Below are 25,093 nucleotides of genomic sequence, written 5' to 3'. Positions count from 1 at the left end.
CCTGCCCATAGAGAGATAGCCATTCCTAAATGTAAATGAGTGTGGTAGAAGGCCCAAGAGATTTGTTGAGCTGATAAATGATATAAGTATTAGGGTCCAAATTTGTCCTTTATGATTGTGTATAATTATGATTTGTTCAAATATAAGTTGAATTAATCATGGTTGCATAGAAATTAGTTATAAATTAGCTAATAAGGTATGGGAAACAAAATGCTTAGGAATCCAATAGAATAATATAGTCTGTTGGAGTAGTGAAAGAGGGGAACACATTTGCATTTATTTTGTTTTTCAAGAGGTGAGATGTTCTGATGTTTTCATTGCTTTTACTTCTGGGTTTAAAGGATGGAGATATTTTGATTTTTTTTGTTGAAATATAATAATACGATAATTATTGATATGGTAATAAAGTATGTTGATGTATCTAGTTGTGGCATATCATTAAAGGAGAGGTTTAAACTTTAAATCTTTTCTTTTTTAAGATTTTATTTATTTATTTGACAGAGATCACAAGTAGGCAAGAGAGACAGAGAGAGAGGAGGAAGCAGGTTCTCTGCCAAGCAGAGAGCCCGATGTGGGGCTTGATCTCAGGACCCTGGGATCATGACCTGAGCCAAAGACAGAGGCTTTAACCCACTGAGCCACCCAGGCACCCCAAAACTTTAAGTCTTCAACTTAAAAGGTTAAGGCTATTTACCTTCTTAATGACTTTACAGTATAGATGCATGCCATTTTTGGAAATATTTTATTGGAACTAATTCAAGGATAGGAATAAAACTGGTTTGACCTACAGTCAAAGCAGTGCCTAGACATATGTCAAACATATGTCTAGGGGCGCCTGGGTGGCTCAGTGGGTTAAGCCGCTGCCTTTGGTTCAGGTCATGATCTCAGGGTCTGGGATCGAGTCCCGCATCGGGCTCTCTGCTCAGCAGGGAGCCTGCTTCCTCCTCTCTTCTCTCTGCCTGCCTCTCTGCCTACTTGTAATCTCTCTCTGTCAAATGAATAAATAAAATCTTTAAAACAAAACAAAAACATATGTCTAGACATAGACATATGTCTATGTCACTGAACATTGTCTATAGTATAAACATAGTTCTGTAGATATGCTGGCTGTTCAATTTAGATGTTTGGGGATGTCATCTGTTTTTAGGCCTAAAGAGGGGACAGCCCATGAATGTAAGAAGTCTTTGGATGAAATGAATACTTAAATTATTTCTGTAGGTAAAACTACTCAATTGTCAACTTCTAATAGTTATAATTCTCCTCATTTTAGGCCTGATATAAGAATTATATAGCAATTGAAATATAAGTCTTCATAATTTGTATATTTATAGCTTCAATATATAATCAGGGAAGGGTTATTGATAATTATGTAAGGAATTTTTAGTGATGGTAGGGCAATTAGAATTAAGATAATGTCTGATGGGATAATTCAGACTTTACTTCTTGTGGAAATATTGTGCTTATGTGAGTTAATTTAGTTGTTAATATTAGGGAAATGATATAAGGGATTAAAGAGATAATTAGGAAAATATGATTAGTGTATGATCACAAGAGTTTAAAATTTCTTCTATGAGAGGTCATGTTGCATCTTGAAAACTCAGCTGGAATGTCATAGGGTTTGAACCTATAATTTGACAAAGTTGTGCTGTTTTTACTAATTTCTCATTTAGGAAACAAATAGTGGTTATAATATTGGCTTGCAACCAGTTGGAGGATTCTCTTCATATTTAAAGTTTATGTAAGTAGTTTATTAGTTTCTTTAAATGTATGATTTAAAGAAGGGGGTGGTGGGGATTCCATGAAGTCATGCAAGATTAAGTAGTTAATTCTATTGCTGCTTCTCATTTAGATACAAATGCTTCTCAAATTATGAAAATTATTCATTTATTGCTGTTAATGAGATAAATGAACCTACAAGATGGTTTTTTTGGTGTTGTATATCTACATCTGGGTAATCAGAGTAGCATCTTGGTATTCCTGAAAAGGAAAGAAAGTGTTACAGAAAGTTATGTTAATACCTACAAATATAATTATGAAGTGGATTTTTGCTCAGGTTGACTTGATTGTGTATTTTGAGAGTAATGGGAATCAGTGAACAAATCCTCCTATACTCCTATCAATAAGACATAGCAAAAATATGCTACTACATAAAATGTGTTGTGGAGAACAAAATCCAAGGATGAATTAGCTGAACAATCCCTGTTAGATCTCCTATTCTAAGTAAGAAAATAAAACCTAAGGCTCATTGTATAGCAGGTGGTCATGTAATATTATCTCCATGGAGGAGTTCTGCTGAACTCCTTCTGGCTTTCTCCCCTAACAGAGGGAGAGTGGATTGAAGTCAGTTGACTAGGGCATTTAGCTGTTGACCAAAAATTTGGGGGGTGAAAGCCTGCTAATCTAGCAAGTACTTAGCTTAATAAGTGTCTGATTAACATTTAATTAATGCAGAATCAAGTCTTGGAATCCTTATTTTTCAGGAATTAAATTATATTTGTTTAGGATTTTGAAGGTTCTCGGTCTATACTAACTCAATTCCTAGTCCAGCACTGATAATATTGGGTGTTAGAGGGAGAAATAATGTTGAGACTATTATTAGTGGTGATAAAAAGATTGTTTCATGTTTTCTAACTGTCATTTTAGTTCTATGTTGTTTATTGCTAGAAATACAGTTAGTGATGTGGAGTAAATTAATTGTATATAGGAATATGGATTAAGTACTGTGGTGATAGTTATTAATGTTAACAAAATAATGTTATTTTTTATTTTTTTATTTCTTATATAATTATTCATTTGGGTAAGAATCCTGAAAGTGGTGGGAGGCCTCCTACTGCTAATATAATAATAAGAATAAATGTGATAATCAAGGCATTTTATTTCATATTATGAGAGCAATAGTATTGTGGTAATAAGTTATATTTAAGTAATATAAATATAGTATATGTTATTATAATGTAGCCTAATAAATTTAGAATTGTTATAGTTGGGCTACAAATTATAATAGCTGTTATTCATCCCATGTTAGCAATTGATGAATAGGTTATAATTTTTCTTTTTTTAAATTAACATATAATGTATTATTTGTTTCAGGGGTGCAGGTCTGTGATTCATCAGTCTTACATAATTTATAGCACTCACCATAGCACATACTTTCTCCAATGTCCATTAGCCAGTCACCCCTTCCCTTTAACTACCCACCCCCCCCAGCAGCCCTCGTTTGTTTCCTGGGATTAAGAGTTTCTTATGGTTTGTCTCTCTCTCTGGTTTTATCTTATTTCATGTTTCCCTCTCTTCCTCTATGATCCTCAGTCTTGTTTATAAATTCCTCATAACAGTGAGATCATATGATAATTGTCTTCCTCTGGTTGACTTACTTTGCTTAATATAATACTCTCTAGTTCCATCCATGTCATTGCAAATGGCAAGATTTTGGGTTTTTTGATGGCTGCATAATATATAATATATATATATATTATATATATATATATATATCTTCTTTATCCATTCATCTGATGATGGACATCTAGGCTCTTTCTATAGTTTGGCTATTGTGGACAATGTTGCTATAAACGTTCAGGTGCATGTGCCCCTTTGGATCCCTACCTTTGTATCTTCAGGGTAAATACCTAGTAAAGTGATTGTTGGATCATAGGGTAGCTCTATTTTCAAGTTTTTGAGGAAACTTCATACTGTTTTCCAGAGTGGCTGCACCAGCTTGCATTCCCACCAATAGTGTAGAAGGGTTTTCCTTTCTCCATATCCTCGCCAATACCTGTCATTTCCTGACTTGTTCATTTTAGTCATTCTAACTGGTATGTGATGGTATCTCATTGTGGTTTTGATTAGTATTTCCCATATGTTGAGTGATGTGGAGCACTTTTTCATATGTATGTTGGTCATTTGGATGTCTTCTTTGCAGAAATATCTGTTCATGTCCTCTGCCCACTTCTTGATTGGATAATGTGTTCTTTGTGTGTTGAGTTTGCTAAGTTCTTTATAGATTTTGGATACTAGCCCTTTATTTGATATGTCATTTGTGAATATCTTCTCCCATTCTGTCAGTTGTCCTTTTGTTTTATTGACTGTTTCCTTTGCTGCGCAAAAGCTTTTGATCTTGATAAAATCCCAATAGTTCATTTTTGCCTTTACTTCCCTTGCCTTTGGCAATGTTTCTAGAAAGTTGTGGCTGAGGTCACAGAGGTTGCTTCCTGTGTTTTCCTCAAGGATTTTAATGGATCCCTGTCTCATTTTGAGGTTTTTCCTTCATTTTGAGTCTATATTTATATGTGGTATAAGGAAATGGCCCAGTTTCATTCTTCTGCATGTGGCTGTCCAATTTTTCCATCACCATTTGTTGAAGAAACTTTTTTCCATTGGACATTCTTTTTAGCTTTGTCAAAGATTAGTTGACCATAGAGATGAGGCCCCATTTCTGGGCTCTCTATTCTGTTCCATTGATCTATGTGTCTATTTTGTGCCAGTACCATACCGTCTTGATGATTACAGCTTTGTAATAGAGCTTCAAGTCTGGAATTATGATGCCACCAGCTTTGGTTTTCTTTTTCAGCATTCCTCTGGCTATTTGGGGTCTTTTCTGTTCTGTATAAATTTTAGGATTATTTATTCCATTTCTTCAAAAAAAGCTGATGATAAAATATTTTGATAGGGATTGTATTAAATGTGTAGATTGCTCTAAGTAGCATAGACATTTTCACAATATTTGTTCATCCAAACCATGAGCATGGAATGTTTTTCCATTTCTTTGTGTCTTCTTCAATTTCTTTCATGAGTATTTTATAGTTTTCTGAGTACCTATTCTTCACCTCCTTGGTTAGGTTTATTCCTAGGTAACTTAAGGTTCTGGGTGCAATTGTAAATGGGATTGACTCCTTAATTTCTCTTTCTTCTGTTTTGTTGTTGGTGTATAGAAATGCAACTGACTTCTGAGCATTGGTTTTATATCCTGATACTTTACTGAATTCCTGCATGAGTTCTAGCAATTTTGGGGGTGGAATCTTTTGGCTTTTCCACATAGAGTATCATGTCATCTACAAAGGGGAAGAGTTTGACTTCTTCTTTGCTAATTCAGATGTCTTTTATTTCTTTCTGCTATCTGATTGCTGAGGCTAGTCCTATGTTGAACCATAGTGGTGAGACTGGACATCCCTAACATGTTCCTAACTTTAGGGGGAAAGCTCTTATATTTTCCCCATTGAGAATCATATTCACTGTGGGATTTTTGTATATGGCTTTTATGATACTGAGGTGTGTTACCTCTATCCTTACACTCTGAAGAGTTTTAATCAAGAAAGAATGCTATATTTTGTCATATGCTTTTTCTACCTCTATTGAGAGGAACATATGGTTCTTTTTCTTTCTTTTATTAATGTAGCATATCACACTGATTGATTTGCAGTTGTAGAACCACCCCTTACAGCCCAGGAATGGTCATGGTGAATAATCCTTTTAATATACTATTGGGTCTTATTGGCTAGTACCTTAATGAGAATTTTTTAATATTCATATTCATCAGGATGTTCACCAGGGATATTGGCTTTAATTTTCATTTTTGATGGGGTCTTTGGATTTGGGATCAAGATTATGCTGGCTTCACAGAAAGAGTTTGGAAGTTTTCCTTCAGTTTGGATTTTTTGGAACAGCTTCAGAAGAATAGGTATTAATTCTTCTTGAAATGTTTGGCAGAATTCCCCTGGAAAGCTGTCTGGCCCTGGGCTCTTGTTTGTTGGAAGATTTTTGATTGTTGCTTCAATCTCCTTACTGATTATGGGTCTGTTTAGGTTTTTGTTTCTTCTTGTTTCGGTTATGGTAGTTTTTATGTCTCTAGGAATGCATCCACTTCTTCCAGATTGCCTAACTTGTTAGCATATAGTTGCTCATAATATGTTCTTATCATTGTTTGTATTTCTTTGGTGTTGGTTGTGATCTCTCTTCTTACATTCATGATTTTACTTATTTGGGTCCTTTCTCTTTTCTTTTTGGTAACTCTGGCCAGGGGTTTATCAATCTTATTAATTCTTTCACAGAACCAGCTCCTAGTTTCCTTGATGGGTTCTACTGTTCTTTTGGTTTCTATTTTATGGGTTTCTTATCTAATCTTTATTATTTCTCTTGTTCTGCTGGGTTTAGGCTTTCTTTGCTTTTCTTTCTCCATCTCTCTTAGGTGTAGGGTTAGGTTGTGTATTTGAGAACTTTCTGGTTTCTTGAGAAAGACTCATAGTGTTATATACTTCTCTCTTAGTATTGCCTTTGCTGCATCCCAAAGGTTTTGAACAGTTGTGTTTTCATTTTCACTTGTTTCCATGAGTTTTTGAAATTCTTCTTTATTCCTGGTTGACCCATTCATTCATTAGTAGGATGCTCTTTAGCCTCCAAGGATTTGTGTTCTTTCCAAATTGTCTCTTGTGATTGAGTTCCAGTTTCAAAGCATTGTGGTCTGAAAATATGCAGGGAATGATCTTAATCTTTTGGTGCCACTTGAGACCTGATTTGTGACCCAGTATGTGATCTGTTGGAGAGAATATTCCATGTGCACTCGAGAAGAATGTGTGTTCTGTTGCTTTAGGGTGAATTCTCTGAATATACCTGTGAGGTCTATCTGGTGCACTGCATTATTCAAAGCCCTTGTTTCCTTGCTGATCTTCTGCTTAGATAATGTATACATTATCTAAGTGTAATGTCCCCTACTATTATTGTTTCATTATCGACATGTTTCTTTAATTTTGTTATTAATTGACTTATATAAAATTGGCTGTTCCCATGTTAGGGCCATAAATATTTATAATTTTTAGACCTTTTTATTGGATAGACCCTTTGATTATGATATAGTATCCTTCCTCATCTCTTATTACAGTCTTTGGTTTTTAAATCTAATTTGTCTGGTATAAGGGTTGCACCCCAGATTTTTTTTTTAATATCCATTAGCATGATAAATGGTTTTCTACCCCCTTATTTTCAATCTGGAGTTGTCTTTGGGTTTAAATGAGTCTCTTGCACATAGCATATGAATGGGTCTTACTTTTTTATCCACTTTGATACATTATCTTTTGATTGGGGCATTTAATCCATTTACATTCAGAGTAACTATTGAAAGAAATGAATTTAACAGACCTATACCCCTGAAGCAGATAATACATTATATGTTAATTAAATAAAAAAGCAAAAAAAAAAAACCAGAAAAAATAAAACCATACTTTTTCTGTATATTATGATGGTTTGAGATCTTACAAAACCTTCTGGCTAAGGAGAGACTACTAAATCTTAGAGATAGCAAGGAGCCCAGCCAGAAGCCTATCTTTGATCTGCAAACTAACCAACCAGAGCCCCTAAACCTTCCCCTCCAAACTCATCCTCTTCTACACTAGGTACTACGTGAATTTTTCAAAGTTTTCATCCTTGCAGCAATTTCTTCCCACTGGGCTGCTTGGAGTTTTGCCCCATTCAAGCTCATGTAGATAGGAAATAATTTAAGGGGACTTATGGAGATTAATGGGGATTTCCCTGATGGATCTCCATACATTTCTCTTCTCACTTGGCAGAAGTTCTCCCAGCCTCATACTCAGATCTCGGAGTTGTCCCACAAGTGAGACTCCTGATTTCTGCCTTAGCTCTATCATCCATGTATCAAACAGATGTGGGTGTGTTCTCAATTCATGAAATGGATAAATATAGTTTATAATTTAATCCCATTCTTTCAAAGATTGGAAACTATCCATTTTCTGCTTGCATTTACTCAATCAGTTCATTTTTGAAATTTATGGTAAGTTTATATCTGTTACTTTAAGCCCTTTTGCTATTCTGGAAGTATTAATTATTATATTACTAAGTTGTTTAATATTTTAAAGCTAAGTAGTTATAGCAAGGAAGTAAATAAATTTCAATGCATTAACTCTATGACATAGATGACTGATTTATTTTCTCCTCCCTTATAATAATACTGTATTTTCCATATTCATTATCTGCTTGAAAACAATTCCCTTATATTAAATGATTGTATTTTAGAAAATGACAAATATAATTGGCTATATACATGTAAATATATATCTAAAAAATAAAGAATTAATGCAATTAATAAATCAGTGAAAGGACAGCTGCGAGGACATTTGAGCTATATTCCTACATGAAAAGGGAAATCATTGCATGCATCTGAACATATTGTACCCTAAATAAAAGGTGACTTAAAGCACATAGTTAAAAAATGTTTAAGTGCCAAGAATATGCTGAAGCTCTAATACTTAGTAGCATAACCTAATGTGAGTTTAAGAGTAAAACAGTGTTTCCCTAAGAATAAGAAAATACAGATAATGGAATGGGGTCCAAATATACACATTGGTTTTCATAGACCCCTAAGTAATGAAGTAATGAAGGTAAGTAAAGGACAAGAGAAAATACTATGACAGGAACTCAGTTATTTGCATATAATTCACCCAGTTGAGAACAGAGCCGTACTGATTTTCAATGTGTATTTAACTCAAAGTTTCGTGTTTTATATCACTTTTGGAGCCAGTCTATTATGTCCGTAAAGAAAGTTGTACAGTGTGTATCTGGAAATGAATTCAAGAAATCATTGTGAAACTATTAGCCAATAGAAACTGAGGGACTTTGCAAACTTCTTTGAACTTTGATATTTACTGAGCAATCACAATTAACGAGCTTCATGATAGAGCACTTAAAGTCAGGATCACACTTGATAACTGCTAATGAACGAGATTTGCAACTCCAAACAGCACAACTGGAATATTTATATTAATATAGAATTGGAATAATGAACATGCTGTTACTAGTCACTATTAATCTCATCTTGTGGGTTTCCTGTGCTCATGGACAAGGTAAGTTGGAAACAGATCTGAACTCTTAACCTTCTTTCTTTTTTCTTTTTTTTTTTTTTTAATTTTTATTTTTATTTTTTCATTTTTTTTCCAATTTATTTATTTTCAAAAAAACAGTATTCATTATTTTTTCACCACACCCAGTGCTCCATGCAAGCTGTGCCCTCTATAATACCCACCACCTGGTACCCCAACCTCCCACCCCCCCGCCACTTCAAACCCCTCGGATTGTTTTTCAGAGTCCATAGTCTCTCATGGTTCATCTCCCCTTCCAATTTACCCAAAAGCACATACCCTCCCCAATGTCCATAACCCTACCCCCCTTCTCCCAATCCCTCTCCCCCCAGCAACCCACAGTTTGTTTCGTGAGATTAAGAGTCACTTATGGTTTGTCTCCCTCCCTATCCCATCTTGTTTCATGGAGTCTTCTCCTTCCCACTTAAGCCCCCATGTTGCATCACCACTTCCTCATATCAGGGAGATCATATGATATTAACCTTCTTTCTTAAACATAATTTCATATCATATCTACTTTCATGTGTCTATACTTTTTAATGAATTTACTAGTAAAAATAGTCTGTATTGTGGCATCATAATAGAGCACAAGTTTATAGGAAAATTATCTTTTGTTTATCTAACAGGAAAATAAAATAAATTCTGTTTTCTATTTCCTAAATGTGACAGGAAAAGGACACTCAATGCTGATTATGGAGATGTGTGAGTATGCTCACACAACTTTTGGAAATATGTCACTAGAAAAGTGATATTCTGACCTCAACATATATGGAGGTTTCTTATTTTTAACGCAAGAAATGGATATCTACATAATCTTGTTATGGTGATAGTTTTATGAATTCATAGGTCAAAACTTCTTACGTTTAGGAGAAGTGTAATATTTGTCATATTTTTAACTATAGAAAGTCACCTAAAATCTGAATTAATTAGTAGTGATCAGCAGTTAATAGTAATTTCTGTTAATGCAAGAGGATGCTTTTTCATTGAGATAAAGTCATTCTAAAATATTTTGGATTTGTGGGGGCACCTGGTTGGCTCAGTTGGTTAAGCAACTGCCTTCAACTCAGGTCCTGATCCCAGGGTACTGGGATTGAGTCCCATATTGGACTCCCTGCCCAGTGGGGGAATCTGCCTCTCCCCCTCCCCTTGCTCATGCTCTCTCTCACTCCCTCTCTCTCTTTCAAATAAATATAAAAAATCTTTTAAAAATATTGTGGATTTGAATAAGTTTAAAGTCTGTGTTATTACTTATAATATGTAGATATAGAATTTTTTAAATTAATTAATTATTTTTATCCCCAGGGGTACAGGTCTGTGAATCGCCAGGTTTACACATTTCACAGCACTCATCAGATATATATATATATATATATATATATATATATATATATATTTTTTTTTTTTTTTTAAGTATACCTTTATATACTTATCAATTAACAAAATCTATTAAAATATCTTTTTGACAATAACAGTTAATTTACTCTTCATTTTGATACAAGGGTGATACAGATACTTGCGCTTTTTGCTATTTAATTAGCTTGAGAGCACTGTGCAATCAATTTAGTTCATGTCTGTGACATGAACTTAAAATACGTATTTTTAATGAGTGGGGAAAATATTAAGGATATTCTCAAGATGAATTGAAAATGCGTTTAGAAAGAAAAGTGGAAAGAACACTGAGATTCTGAAACTAGATAATTTATAGCAGTTTACTTCAAATAACAACACACTGCAAAACATATATAAAACAAATATAAAAATATCTGTCTTTATAGTACAGAATATGTATTGTCCTAAGCTAGTAGTTTAGTTAAGTAAAGTAATTTATGTTTTATTTGGTGAAACTGCTTTCTCCATTCTGACTCCTGGTTTCAACTCAGGTCATGGTCTCAGGGTCATGGGATCAAGCCCCATGTCTGGCTCTGGGATCAGTGAGAAGTCTGCTTCTCTCCCTCTCCCCCACCCCCTCCCTCTGCTTGCACTGTAAATAAATAAACAAATCTTTAAAAAACTAAAGCTGTTAAAAGCAATTATGATCAATTTAATTTTCAAAAAATTAGCATCAAAACAATAAATTTTGGGGCGCCTGGGTGGCTCAGTGGGTTAAAGCCTCTGCTTTTTCCGCTCGGGTTGTGATCCCAGGATCCTGGGATTGAGCCCCATGTCGGGCTCTCTGCTCCGCAGGGAGCCTGCTTCCTCCTCTCTCTCTCTCTGCCTGCCTCTCTGTCTACTTGTGATTTCTCTCTCTCTGTCAAATAAATAAAATCTTTAAAAAAGAAATTAAAAAAAAAAACCAATGAATTTTAATTTACATTGCTGAGTCCACTAGTAAATATTGAGTACATATCTAATTTTCAGAGAATTAAATGTAGCACATTATTTACTAATTTGTTTTCACCTTTTGAGTAATATATTTTCTAGATTATACCTCTGAATTCAGTCCTTGTATATTAAAAATTATATCTCAAGACATAATAAATATAATTGGTAGATTTTTAAACTTTAGAGAGCAATTTTTGTACTAGTTCTAATAGCCTTTTGCTGCATATGTAAAATATTTAAGAAATATTAATAAATTATTAATGATAATATTAATATAATATAATTAATATTATATTAATTTAATATAATATAATATTAAGAAATATTAAGAAATACTTAAGAAATATTAAGAAAAAATTACATTTTTTTCCTTCCTTAATGTCTTTATAAATTCCTCATTATAATATATTTTTAAGGCTCTTTCTTTTAAAATAAACACTCATTTCCAAATTATTATAAATGAAACTCTTAAATGCTTTAGGATACTCCATTGCACCATTTTTTAATAGAATATAAATCACAATGCTTTACTCCTGAATTTACTAAAATTAATTTTGGTAATTTGCTGTATACAGAGTTTTATATGCTCTTGAAGACCATATCCAGACAATTCCCTTTACTAGCAACAATAAAAAAAGACAACAAAACATCTCATCTAGTTTAAATCTACCCTCCCTCAGTCAATTCTTTCTGAAAGTAGCCTTTGAGATGAATGCCCTATAAGTCTGATTTGCACCAATGTTTCTCAAAGGAGAAATGAACCACCTCAGTGGAAGCACACTGTTTTATATACAGAAAACATCTTTGCATGTTTATTGGCATGGATTGAATTGTGTTCCTGCAAAATTCATATGCTGAAATCCTAACTCCCAGGACCCAAGAGTGCGACTGTATACAGAAATAGAGTCTTTAGAGAGGAAATTAAATTGCAACAAATTCATTAGAGTGGATCCTAGCCCAATAAAACTGGTGTCCCTATAAGAGGAGGAATTTAGGACACAGACGCATAAGGGGAAGATGATGTGGAGACCGAGGGAGAAGAGGTCATCTACAAGCCAAGGAAAGATGCCACAGAAGAAACCACTCCTGCTGACACCCGATCTCTGAATTCTAGTCTCTAGAATTACAAGAAAATTAATTCCTGATATTTAAGCCACCCGTGTTACAGTTATAGTTTCATATGTGTATATGTTCATATATCCTATGTAATGTGTTGCCTAGAGTAGGAGAAGAGGTACAGAAAGAGCCAAGATTTTTGAGGGGAGATCTGCAGGAGACACAAGAAGAAGAAACACAAGAAGTGAATAGAGACCTATCAATAGCCTGACCATCCCATCCCAAGTGAAATTCTTAAATCTGAGCAGTTTACTGGATAGAACCATTTTTATTCTTTCTTCAGTGTTTACATTTTAATCTTGGATATACTTCTGAAGAACTTAAACATCACAAATGCCTCAAATAGCTTTGTACTCTTAGTTATAGATTGTCCCAGTTCTTGAATCAAAACATAAATGGAACAATTAATTTAAATAGAATAAATTTAAATTTATCAATATTATTAAAATAAAATATAATTATTCATGTATGATACTATTTTTTTTCTTAAGGAGAAACTTGCAATTTTCCAGAAATAAAACATGGAAGCATATATGATGAAGACAGATATAAATACAGCTTCCCAGTTGCTGTAGGAAAATATTTCTACTATTCCTGTGATCACAGTTTTGCGTCTCCTTCACAATCACTCTGGACTCAAATAATCTGCACAGAGGAGGGATGGTCACCAACACCAAAGTGTATCAGTGAGTAAATACCTGTCGCTATCTCTATGAATTATTCAGTGCATTTAGTGGGGGAGATGGGGATGAGGGCGATGCTGGGGTAGGGGGGTCTCACAGAGTTTAGACTGTCTTAGAGTTGGGGGCTGGAGGAGCCCACAAAGGCAAAATAGTCATTCCTCATTTATAAGAAGCTGGTTGTGGAAATCAAATCAGAAAAAAAAAAAAAAAAAAGAACAAACTTTTGTGGAGTATCTGATCTTTCCTTCTAAATATTAATAGTCAATACTGTTAACTGCTACAATTTAATTTAAACACACTCATTTGGTAATTGTATGAATGTAGATTTTCTCAAGAGAGTTTATTTATGGGGCACCTGGGTGGCTCATTTGGTTAAGCATCTGCCTTCACCTCTGATCATGGCCCCAGGGTCCTGGGATAGAGCCCTGCATGGGGCTCCTTACTCAACAGGAAGCCTGCTTCTTTCGCTCCCTTTGCCTGCTGCTCCCCCACTTGTGTGCTCACACACCCTCTCTCAGATAAAAAAATAAAAAATAAAGAATAAAAAAAGAGTTTATTTGTATGTGTAATAACAGATTCAAAATGCACTGTTCCTTTGAATATTCAAGAAGCATTTTTAAGCTACTTTCCTTAATTTTGTGGTTTTTACTGATTACATCTTTGTTTTTAAAATTATATCTGTCTCATCCTCTCAATGAATACAGAGAAAAAACAGATATGAGGAAGGCAGTGTCATGAAAGAGAAAAGTAACAAAGGCAAAGGACAGAAAAATCCTCTCCTTCTCCAGAAATCAATTTAGACGATCAAATGAAAAATAAAAATGAACTTTTCTGCTATCTAGAGGAATTTTGCAAATGTAAGAAGTATTATATATGCACGTGGTGATTGATGATGTTACATATTTTTTTCTTTTAAACTTGTGTGAACTAATTTTTAAGAATCGAATTTTTTGTCCTTGAATTCTCTTTTGAAGCTTGCAAAATGTAATACTCTTTCATTACAAGATTTATATTCACCATCTTTTGGATTTTTAGGGCAGTGCTTTTTCCCTTGGGTAGAGAATGGTCATTCGGCATCTTCAGGACGGATACACCAGGAAGGTGACACTGTACAAATTGTCTGTAATAAGGGTTACAGGCTTCCATATAATCAGAAGAGTATCCAATGTGCAGAACGTGGCTGGTCTTTTCCTCCTAAATGCAATCAGCTAGGTAAGTAAAATACTGTCCTTTGGGATCCTGTATTCTTTTTTATTTTATAAAGATGTAGCAGCATGAAAGATATACAACATTGCAGTTGTGATTGTCCCCCCTTTTAGGGTTTAGGCTTCCAATTATATTTGAGTAGATACGAAAGTCTCTGGATAATCACTAGGAAAACATTTTGTCTACTTACATGAGTTAAATATTGGTAATATTAGAAAACAGTAGTCAAGAACACAGTGAAAATCTTTGAAAGATCCTTGCATGTTTTGGTAACACAAACTTGATGCTTATGATGAAATTATGCAAAATCAGTTGACACAACATGAGGATAAATTAAATTTTACATAGTGTAATAGTTAAAATACCATATGTGCATAAACTTGTTGCCAGGGAACATAGCTACTTAGCACTTATCTTTTTTGGCAAGTGCTAAATTGATCTTACTTAAAGACTAGAACAAATTTTTATTGATAAATTCCACATTGTTAGAACTTTATACTTCTGAAATCCAGGATATAATTTAGAACATGGAAAATTCCTTCATTAAAAAATTACATCAAAAACAGGAATCTAGGGGCACCTGGGTGGCTCAGTGGGTTAAGCTGCTGCCTTTGGCTCAGGTCATGATCTCAGGATCCTGGGATCGAGTCCCGCATCAGGCTCTCTGCTCAGCAGGGAGCCTGCTTCCTCCTCTCTCTCTCTCTCTCTCTCTACCTGCCTTTCTGCCTACTTGTGATCTCTCTCTGTCAAATAAATAAATAAAAATCTTAAAAAAAAAAAACCAGGAATCTATTGGAACTGAAGTTGAGCTGGAGTTTCTCATACTCTTAATGGAAACAAAGAAGTTACTGGATGTGAGTACGGAATAATAAGATTCCTAAAGCATAGTCAAAGCCTCCAAGGGAACAGTGTCTATTCTAGCCTTTCATATTTTCCCCCTAATTATTAATTCATCTAATCAATCTTTATTGTGAACTTGTATATGCCAAGCAGGACCACAAAGATGGGAGATCAGTGCTCTACAAGAGTCGGCGTCTCTTTATTCACAGACTATAATGTCAAGTGGAAAACTGACAGTAAAATTAATAATAATTTCACAAAAAAGGAAATAGAAACTTAAAGATAATGAATCATGCACATCATAAAAGATAATATTAATAAAGTAACTGGAGGAAGGGCATATTTTACATGAGATAGTTTTTGAATCTTCTCCAAGCTTAAGGATGGCATCTGGAGAGGAGTTAAATTCATTGACTGAAGGCATCAAAAGGTTTGGACCCACTGAAACAAAATGAGGAGGTCTATGTGGTTGGCTCATGATGAAGCAGAGTGTTGAATTAATTAATTTAGAAGTTATAGGCCATAACACATGTTTTGGATTTTAGTCTATGTACAGTTAGAAACCTCTGGGAGATTTTCATAAGGCAAATGACACAAAATGAGTTTAAAACAAGATCATTATGGATGCTATTTTGAAAATGAATCTGGAGTGACCAAGAAGAGAAGAAGGGAGGGGGGGCAGTAGGAAGAATGTTACCATCATCTAGATGTTGCATGTTCTGGGGTAAAATAAAATGGAAAAAAGAAGCATTTTTTTTTTTTCTGGAGTTGCAGTTTATATTATATGCAATGTAGAAAAACAGAGAATTGATGTCTGGTACAGGCTGAATATTACAGTATATCAAGCATACTTTTAAATAGATGGAAAACAAAAAAAGTCAAGAAGAATCTTAATGCCTTAAACTTATGCAATGTTATTTGTCAATTATATCTCAATAAAGTTGGGGGGAAAAGAAGCAAGTCTCTTGTAGACAGCAATATATGATTCCCATTTCCTTTCTCCAAAACTTTGCTTTTTTTTTCCAATTTATTTATTTTCAGAAAAACAGTATTCATTATTTTTTCACCACACCTAGTGCTCCATGCAAGCCGTGCCCTCTATAATACCCACCACCTGGTACCCCAACCTCCCACCCCCCCGCCACTTCAAACCCCTCAGATTGTTTTTCAGAGTCCATAGTCTCTCATGGTTCACCTCCCCTTCCAATTTACCCAAATTCCCTTCTCCTCTCTAATGCCCCTTGTCCTCCATGCAATTTGTTATGCTCCACAAATAAGTGAAACCATATGATAATTGACTCTCTCTGCTTGACTTATTTCTCTCAGCATAATCTCTTCCAGTCCCGTCCATGTTGCTACAAAAGTTGGGTATTCATCCTTTCTGATGGAGGCATAATACTCCATAGTGTATATGGATCACATCTTCCTTATCCATTCGTCCGTTGAAGGGCATCTTGGTTCTTTCCATAGTTTGGCGACCGTGGCCATTGCTGCTATAAACATTGGGGTACAGATGGCCCTTCTTTTCACGACATCTGTGTCTTTGGGGTAAATACCCAGGAGTGCAATTGCAGGGTCATAGCGAAGTTCTATTTTTAATTTCTTGAGGAATCTCCACACTGTTCTCCAAAGAGGCTGCACCAACTTGCATTCCCACCAACAGTGGAAGAGGGTTCCCCTTTCTCCACATCCTCTCCAACACATGTTGTTTCCTGTTTTGTTAATTTTGGCCATTCTAACTGGTGTAAGGTGATATCTCAATGTGGTTTTAATTTGAATCTCCCTGAGGGCTAATGATGATGAACATTTTTTCATGTGTCTGATAGCCATTTGTATGTCTTGATTGGAGAAGTGTCTGTTCATATTTTCTGCCCATTTTTTGATGTGTTTGCCTGTTTCATGTGTGTTGAGTTTGAGGAGTTCATTATAGATCCTGGATATCAATCTTTTGTCTGTACTGTCATTTGCAAATATCTTCTCCCATTCCGTGGTTTGCCTCTTTGTTTTCTTGACTGTTTCCTTTGCTGTGAAGAAGCTTTTGATTTTGATGAAGTCCCAAAAGCTTATTTTCGCTTTTGTTTCCTTTGCCTTTGGAGACATATCTTGAAAGAAGTTGCTGTGGCTGATATCAAAGAGATTACTGCCTATGTTCTCCTCTAGGAGTCTGATGGATTCCTGTCTCACATTGAGGTCTTTTATCCATTTTGAGTTGATCTTTGTGTACGGTGTAAGAGAATGGTCGAGTTTCATTCTTCTACATATAGCTGTCCAGTTTTCCCAGCACCATTTATTGAAGAGACTGTCTTTTTTCCACTGTATATTTTTTCCTGTTTTGTCAAAGATTAATTGATCATAGAGTTGAGGGTCCATATCTGGGCTCTCTACTCTGTTCCACTGGTCTATGTGTCTGTTTTTATGCCAGTACCATGCTGTCTTGGTGATCACAGCTTTGTAATAAAGCTTGAAATCAGGAAACGTGATGCCACCAGCTTTATTTTTGTTTTTCAACATTTCCTTAGCGATTCGAGGTCTCTTCTGATTCCATACAAATTTTAGGATTATTTGCTCCAGCTCTTTGAAGAATGTCGGTGGAATTTTGATTGGAATGGCATTAAAAGTATAGATTGCTCTTGGCAGTATAGACATTTTAACAATGTTTATTCTTCTGATCCAAGAGCATGGAATGGTCTTCCATCTATTTGTGTCTTCTTCAATTTCTTTCATGAGTGTTCTATAGTTCCTCAAGTACAGATCCTTTATTTCTTTGGTTAGGTTTATTCCCAGGTATCTTATGGTTCTTGGTACTATAGTAAATGGAATCGATTCTCTAATTTCCCTTTCTGTATTTTCATTGTTAGTGTATAAGAAAGCCACTGATTTCTGCACATTGACTTTGTATCCTGCCACGTTGCTGAATTGCTGTATGAGTTCTAGTAGTTTGGGGGTGGAGTCTTTTGGGTTTTCCATATAAAGAATCATGTCATCTGCGAATAGAGAGAGTTTGACTTCTTCATTGCCAATTTGGATACCTTTTATTTCTCTTTGTTGTCTGATTGCTGTTGCTAGGACTTCTAATACTATGTTGAACAAGAGTGGTGAAAGTGGGCATCCTTGTCTTGTTCCTGATCTCAACGGGAAGGCTGCAAGCTTTTTCCCATTGAGGATGATATTTGCTGTGGGTCTTTCATAGATAGATTTGATAAGTTCAGAAATGTTCCCTCTATCCCTATACTTTGAAGCATTTTAATCAGGAATGGATGCTGGATTTTGTCAAATGCTTTTTCTGCATCAATTGAGAGGACCATGTGGTTCTTCTCTCTTCTCATATTAATTTGTTCTATCACATTGATTGATTTGCAAATGTTGAACCATCCTTGTAGCCCAGGGATGAATCTCACCTGATCATGGTGGATAATCTTTTTAATGTGCTGTTGGATCCTGTTGGCTAGGATCTTGATGAGAATCTTAGCATCCATATTCATCAGTGATATTGGTCTAAAATTCTCCTTTTTGGTAGGGTCCTTGCCTGGTTTGGGGATCAGGGTAATGCTGGCTTCATAGAAAGAGTCTGGAAGTTTTCCTTCAGCTTCAATGTTTTGAAACAGCTTCAGGAGAATAGGTGTTATTTCTTCTTTGAAGGTTTGATAGAATTCCCCAGGGAATCCGTCTTGTCCTGGGCTCTTGTTTTTTGGGAGGTTTTTGATCACTGATTCAATCTCGTTATTAGATATCGGTCTATTCAGGTTGTTGATTTCTTCCTGGTTCAATTTTGGTAGTTTATAGTTTTCCAGGAATGCATCCATTTCATCTAGGTTGCTAAGCTTATTGGCATATAACTGTTGATAATAACTTCTGATGATTGTTTCTACTTCCTTGGTGTTAGCTGTGATCTCTCCCTTTTCATTCATAATTTTATGAATTTGGGCTTTCTCTCTTTTCTTTTGGATTAGTGTGGCCAGTGGCTTATCGACCTTATTGATTCTTTCAAAAAACCAGCTTCTAGTTTCATTGATACGTTCTACTGTATCTCTGGTTTCTACCTCATTGATCTCTAATCTTGATGATTTCCCTTCTTATGTGTGGAGTTGGTTTGATTTGTTGTTGATTCTCCAGTTCTTTAAGGTGTAGAGACAGCTGGTGTGTTCTAGATTTTTCAATTTTTTTGAGGGAGGCTTGGATGGCTATGTATTTTCCCCTTAGGACCGCCTTTGCTGTATCCCATAGGTTTTGGACTGAAGTGTCTTCATTCTCATTGGTTTCCATGAATTGTTTCAGTTCTTCTTTGATCTCCTGGTTGATCCAAGCATTCTTAAGCAAGGTGGCCTTTAGCTTCCAGGTGTTTGAGTTCCTTCAGAACTTTTCCTTGTGATTGAGCTCCAGTTTCAAAGCATTGTGATCTGAGAATATGCAGGGAATCATCTCAGTCTTTTGGTATCGGTTGAGTCCTGATTTGTGACCCAGTATGTGGTCTATTCTGGAGAAGGTTCCGTGTGCACTTGAGAAGATGAGTATTCTGTTGTTTTAGGGTGGAATGTTCTGTATATATCTATGAGGTCCATCTGGTCCAATGTGTCATTCAATGCTCTTGTTTCTTTATTGATTTTCTGCTTCGATGATCTGTCTGTTTCTGAGAGAGGCGTGTTAAGATCTCCTACGATTAGTGTATTCATATCAATATGACTCTTTATCTTGATTAACAGTTTTCTTAAGTAATTGGCTGCTCCCATATTGGGGGCATAGATATTTACAATTGTTATATCATCTTGGTGGATAGTCCCTTTAAGGATTATGTAGTGTCCTTCTGTATCTCTGACTACAGTCTTTAGTTTGAAGTCCAGTTTATCTGATATGAGAATTGCTACCCCAGCCTTCTTTTGAGGCCCATTGGCATGAAAGATGCTTTTCCATCCCTTCACTTTCAGTCTGGGTGTATCTTTAGGTTCAAAATGGGTCTCTTGTAGACAACATATGGATGGGTCCTGTCGTTTTATCCAATCTGCAACCCTGTGCCGTTTTATGGGTGCATTTAGGCTATTCACATTGAGAGTGATTATTGATAGATACGTTTTTATTGACATCGAGTTACCTTTGAAGTCTTTCTTTCTGTAGACTGTCTCTATATTTCTGTTCAATGCTATTCTTGGGATTTTTCCTCTTTTATAGAACCCCCCCTTAATATTTCCTGCAGTGTCGGCTTGGTGGTTGCATATTCTTTTAAGCCTTGCCGGTCTTGGAAACTCTTTATCTCTCCATCCATTTTGAATGTCAGTCTTGCTGGATAAAGTATTCTTGGCTGCATGTTCTTCTCATTTAGTGACCTGAATATATCTTGCCAGCCTCTTCTGGCTTGCCAGGTCTCTGTGGACAGGTCTGATGTTATTCTGATGGGCTTCCTTGTGTAAGTAAGGAGCCTCTTTGCCCTGGCGACTTTCAGGAGATTATACCTACAATTATAATTCCTCAATTTGACTATCAGGTGTCGTGATGTTTTTTTGGAATGTATAATCTTGGGTGGAGACTGTTCAGCCTCTAGTACATGAACGCTGGTTCCATTCGCGAGATTGGGGAAATTTTCATAAAGGACTTGTTCCACTATATCTTCTAGACTTCTTTCTTTCTCCTCCCCTTCAGGGATTCCAATAATTCTGATGTTGGGACGCTTCATGGCATCATGTATTTCCCTGATTCTGTTTTCGTGGTTTCTAAGCTGTTTGTTCCAGGCTTCCTCCTGATCCTTTCTCTCTATCTGTTTGTCCTCCAGATCACTAATTCTATCTTCTATCTCAGTTACCCTAGCTTTGAGTTTAGATTAGATTGGAACTCATTGAGAGCATTGTGAACCTCCTCCCTGGTAGCTTTAAGCTCCGCCCTAACATTGTGAACATCCTGTCTGGTCGCTTTCAGTTCGGCCCTAATCGATTCCATTTGGTCATCCATGGCTTTCTCCAACCTAGCTATTGCCTGGGTAATTGTTAGCCTGAATTCTCTTTCCGACATATTGTCTATGTTGATGGCCGTTAGCTCTGTTGCAGAAGGTCCATCCTCTGTATTTTTCTTCTGTTGAGCTTTCCTCTCCTAGTCATTTTAGTGGGAGATGACAGAACAGATGTAGCTCTGTGTATCAACTGTGGTGCAGTCAAGGTGCACCCTGGAACACTTCTGAGCAATCAGGATTCCCCACGCAAACGAGAGACAAAAGAAAAGAAAAAGAAAAAGAAAAAAGAAAAGAGAGAGAGAGAGAGACAGGAAAGAAAGGGAACATGAAAAAGAAGGTTCAGCCCAGATGGGCCCCAAGGTAACATTTATGAAGTAGACAAACAAAAAGAGATAAGAAGACTGATACAAGTATATGGCAAGAGAAAAAAAAAAAATATATATATATATATATATATATGCAAATAAAGAAAGAACCTTGTCAAAAAGAACCACAAGTGTAAAATTTATATGCTATCAGGACAAACACAAAAATCACAGAAACACTGGTGGAAGAAGATGGGAGAGTTCTTATAAATTCTCAGTGTGTGCGAGGAAGGTTGTTTTGATTCTTCCTGGATGTATCTTGATATCTTTGTTAAAGGACTCAACTTTCCTAAGATAAAGGGGATTAAAAATTGGTTTACCTATAGGGATAGTATTGATTGGGGAAAGGGGATTACTTTGAAGTTTAACTCTATATGAATATTAGAGGATAAAAATAAAAAGGAATAAACTAGACTAAACTAAACTAAAATTTTAAAAAAGGGAATTCAAAAAATAAAAATGCAAAAGAAAAACATATGTGTGTGTATCAAAAAGTTCAGGTTAGAAAGGTATTATGGAATTTGATGTACTGTACAGCTCTCTGTGATGGTAAATAGGTTAAAAAAATTACCTATGTGTAAAATATATATATATATATACTATATATATATATATATATATATGAGAACCGGAATAGTGGAAACGAGTGAACAATACAAGTTTTCCTATGAAGTAGTGGTGGTTCTCTTGTAGTCCTTTTTTTTTTTCTTTCTTGGTTTGTTTTCTGGGGGAGGGGCCTGCCACGTGGGTTGTCAGTCAATGATGTTTCTTGAGTTGAGTCCTCCCTCCCCCCTCAAGGGGGTGGGCTCTGGGGAAAGGTTTTTTTCAGGCTTTTGTTCTCTGGCGGTTTTTGTGCTTGTTCACTTTTTTTCCTCTCACCTTGACCGCCTTTGATGGGTTTTGTAGTATTAGAAGAAATCAAACTGCACCCTGATCTCCCTCTCAGAGAGAAGCCTCAGTCTGGGTGTATAATTCTGATGTCAGGCTGATTTCATGGGTGATCGGAGTTCTTTGGTAGGTAATCAGCTCACTTTGGGGTACCGGCTAAAAAGGCGCCTCTTCCTACTCCCCTGCCATCTTGTCTGGCATATATATTTTCTAATCTTTTACTTTGAACCCACCTATGTTTTCATGTTTGAAGAGAGTTTATTATAGATGCCATATAGTTGGGTCTTGTTTTTATGTCATCCTGCCATTTTCAGCCTTTAAATGAAGTATTTAAACCATTTATACTTAAAGTAATTATTGATATATTAGGGGCTGTAACAACAATTTTATTATTTGTTTTGGGTGTATTTCTTCTGTTTCTCATTCCTGTTTTCTTGCCTTCCCTGTGGATTTTTGGAACATTTAAAAATAATTTCATTTTATATGTCTATATTATTTTTGAATGTTTCTCTCTGTATAGTTTTATTAGTGTTGCTGTAGGTATGAAGATGCACACATACAGCTTATCACTGCCGCCAGTATTGACATTTTACCACATCAGGTGAAATACGGGAAACTTGCTTCCATTTAGGTCTATTTACTCTCCCCACATTCTTAACATAAAGCTCTTAAGTATTTCCTCCATATACAATATCATGTGATATAGTTTTGTCTCCCTCTCTGATTTCTTCATCTGACCTCTTTTGATCAAGGTGGAGAAAAGAGTGGTCTTAGATTTCTTCTCTGGTGTTTCTCTGGAGTAATTCAGGTACTGGAAGAAATACCTCTGTCTTGCTAGGCCTAGGCATCTCTTTTTATGTTGGAAGCAGAAATGTTTCTACCTCATCTTGTCAGAACAGGAAGCCAGCAGTTCCCTTTCATGTTATACAAATTTGCAATTCTTTGAATTTTACTAAAGGGGAGGATATTTATTTTGTAATAAAAATGAAAATCAATAGAAAATGACTAGAGATCATACCATTTGCTTTGCCATGGATACATGCAGGGGCTTATGCTAAGTGAAATAAGTCAAGCAGAGAAAGACAATTGTCATAAGGTTTCACAGATATGTGGAACATAAGGAATAGCGCAGAGGACCACAGGAGAAGGGAGGGAAAACTAAATGGAAAGAAATCAGAGAGGGAGACAAACCAGGAGAGATTCTGGACTCCGGGAACCAAATCGAGAGTTACAGAAAGGAGGGGGCTGGGAGAAGGGGTAGTCCAGTGATGGGCATTAAGGAGGGCACGTGTTGTGATGGGCACTGGGTGTTATATGCAACTAATGAATTATTGAACACTACGTCAAAAACTAATGATATACTATATGTCGGGTAACTGAACATAATAAAAAAATGACTAGAGATCCAATACACACTACAAAATGTTGTATATAAAAATAATGACATTTCTGTATCTAAGCCATCTATCTGTTCAGCTTATATTCTCTAAGAAAAGCATTTTTTAATACTGAAATAAGGCAAAGCAGATATATTTGCTAACATCTTATGGGTGCTTTCATGTGGGGTGAAAGGGCTTAAAAATGTAACTCTCCTTTTAAGTGATTAAAATTCCTTCAATGAATCCTTTATGTTTGTAGAAATCACATGTTTTAATATTAAGGACTGTGCTATATTTTTATTGCTTTTATGTATTTTTCTTTGGTCTTCCAATAAATCAGATAATGTCTTATTAGACGAAGGAAAATGTGGGCCCCCTCCGCCCATCGAAAATGGAGACATTACCTCATTCCCATTAAAAGCTTATGCTCCGGGATCATCAGTTGAGTACCGATGCCAGACCTTCTATGCACTTCATGGAAACAGTACTATAATATGTAGTAATGGACAGTGGTCAGAACCACCAAAATGCTTAGGTAAATAATTTAATATTCTCATGGATCCTGGGAAAATTTATGTAATGTATATGATGTTTTCCTATTTATAGAATTTTCATGAATTAACAAACAACAATTCTGTTGAATTCTTGACTACCAAATATTAATATATGAGGAAATCAAGTTGGAAAAATTCTTGTTCGAGCAATAAGAGCAACAAAAGATTCTTTAATAAAAGCTCTTCATGTGATAGCTGACATTTTGTATCTTTGATTATAATACCTAATTATTACACATTAAACACAGTACCTCATTTTTACATCCTTTGTTTAAAATGATTTAAGTCTACATGATGGATTTTCAGTGAGTTAGTTTGGAAAAGTTTTTGGGAATGAAGTGCTAGGCCAGTGTAGAATATTCTACTTGAAAATCTGAAATTCTGTGGCAAATATTTGCATGTTACCTAATGTTTTATGTTCATTTTTGTACTTTCAGATGCATGTGTGATATCAGAAGAAATCATGGAAAAACACAATATACAGTTGCGATGGAGACATGAGAAAAAATTTTATTCTAGAACAGGGGATATTATTGAATTTATGTGTAAAGTTGGATATCATAGAAAGTCACAAGGTGACTCATTTCGAACAACCTGTCAGGAAGGGAAACTGATGTATCCCACTTGTGTATAAAGCAATGATTAAGATACAGTCCTAAAATTATAATGTGTACATTTATCCCGAAGTTTCCATTATGAATCCAATTCTTCTCATTTTTCAACTATTATTAATTTTTATTCATAAGTCAGAATTTGTGTTAAATAGTATGTGGATGATAGACATAACCTGAGGGACAAATGAATCACTTCTTAAAAACACCATGTTAAAACTTGGTGAACTAAAATGTTATGTGTCCTAGTGATAGAATATCTGTGGCAAGAGATTAATTGTGATCTCTTCAATGCCTGCTCCTTTCCATCCTTCTCCTAACTTTCTCAAAGAT

The 25,093-nt window shown here is 35.5% G+C and overlaps 1 protein-coding gene and 1 pseudogene across 1 annotated transcript; one reads left to right on the top strand and one right to left on the bottom strand.

Annotated features, from left to right (window-relative positions):
• Positions 1-1,759: 1,759 nt before the first annotated feature.
• Positions 1,760-3,166, bottom strand: LOC122917984 (annotated as a pseudogene).
• Positions 3,167-8,788: 5,622 nt separating this feature from the next.
• LOC122917983 (complement factor H-related protein 2-like) lies at positions 8,789-24,783 on the top strand. Its single transcript, XM_044266138.1, has 5 exons — positions 8,789-8,846; positions 12,791-12,985; positions 14,018-14,194; positions 23,951-24,130; positions 24,587-24,783. Exons 1-5 carry the CDS (start codon positions 8,789-8,791, stop codon positions 24,781-24,783), a joined length of 807 nt encoding a protein of 268 aa, XP_044122073.1.
• Positions 24,784-25,093: the final 310 nt, after the last annotated feature.

The sequence above is a fragment of the Neovison vison genome, chromosome 10 (assembly GCF_020171115.1).
Source record: "Neovison vison isolate M4711 chromosome 10, ASM_NN_V1, whole genome shotgun sequence".
Classification (NCBI taxonomy): domain Eukaryota; kingdom Metazoa; phylum Chordata; class Mammalia; order Carnivora; family Mustelidae; genus Neogale; species Neogale vison.
The sequence above is the reverse complement of the archived record's forward strand: the minus strand, read 5'-3'. Positions and strand labels throughout refer to the sequence as shown.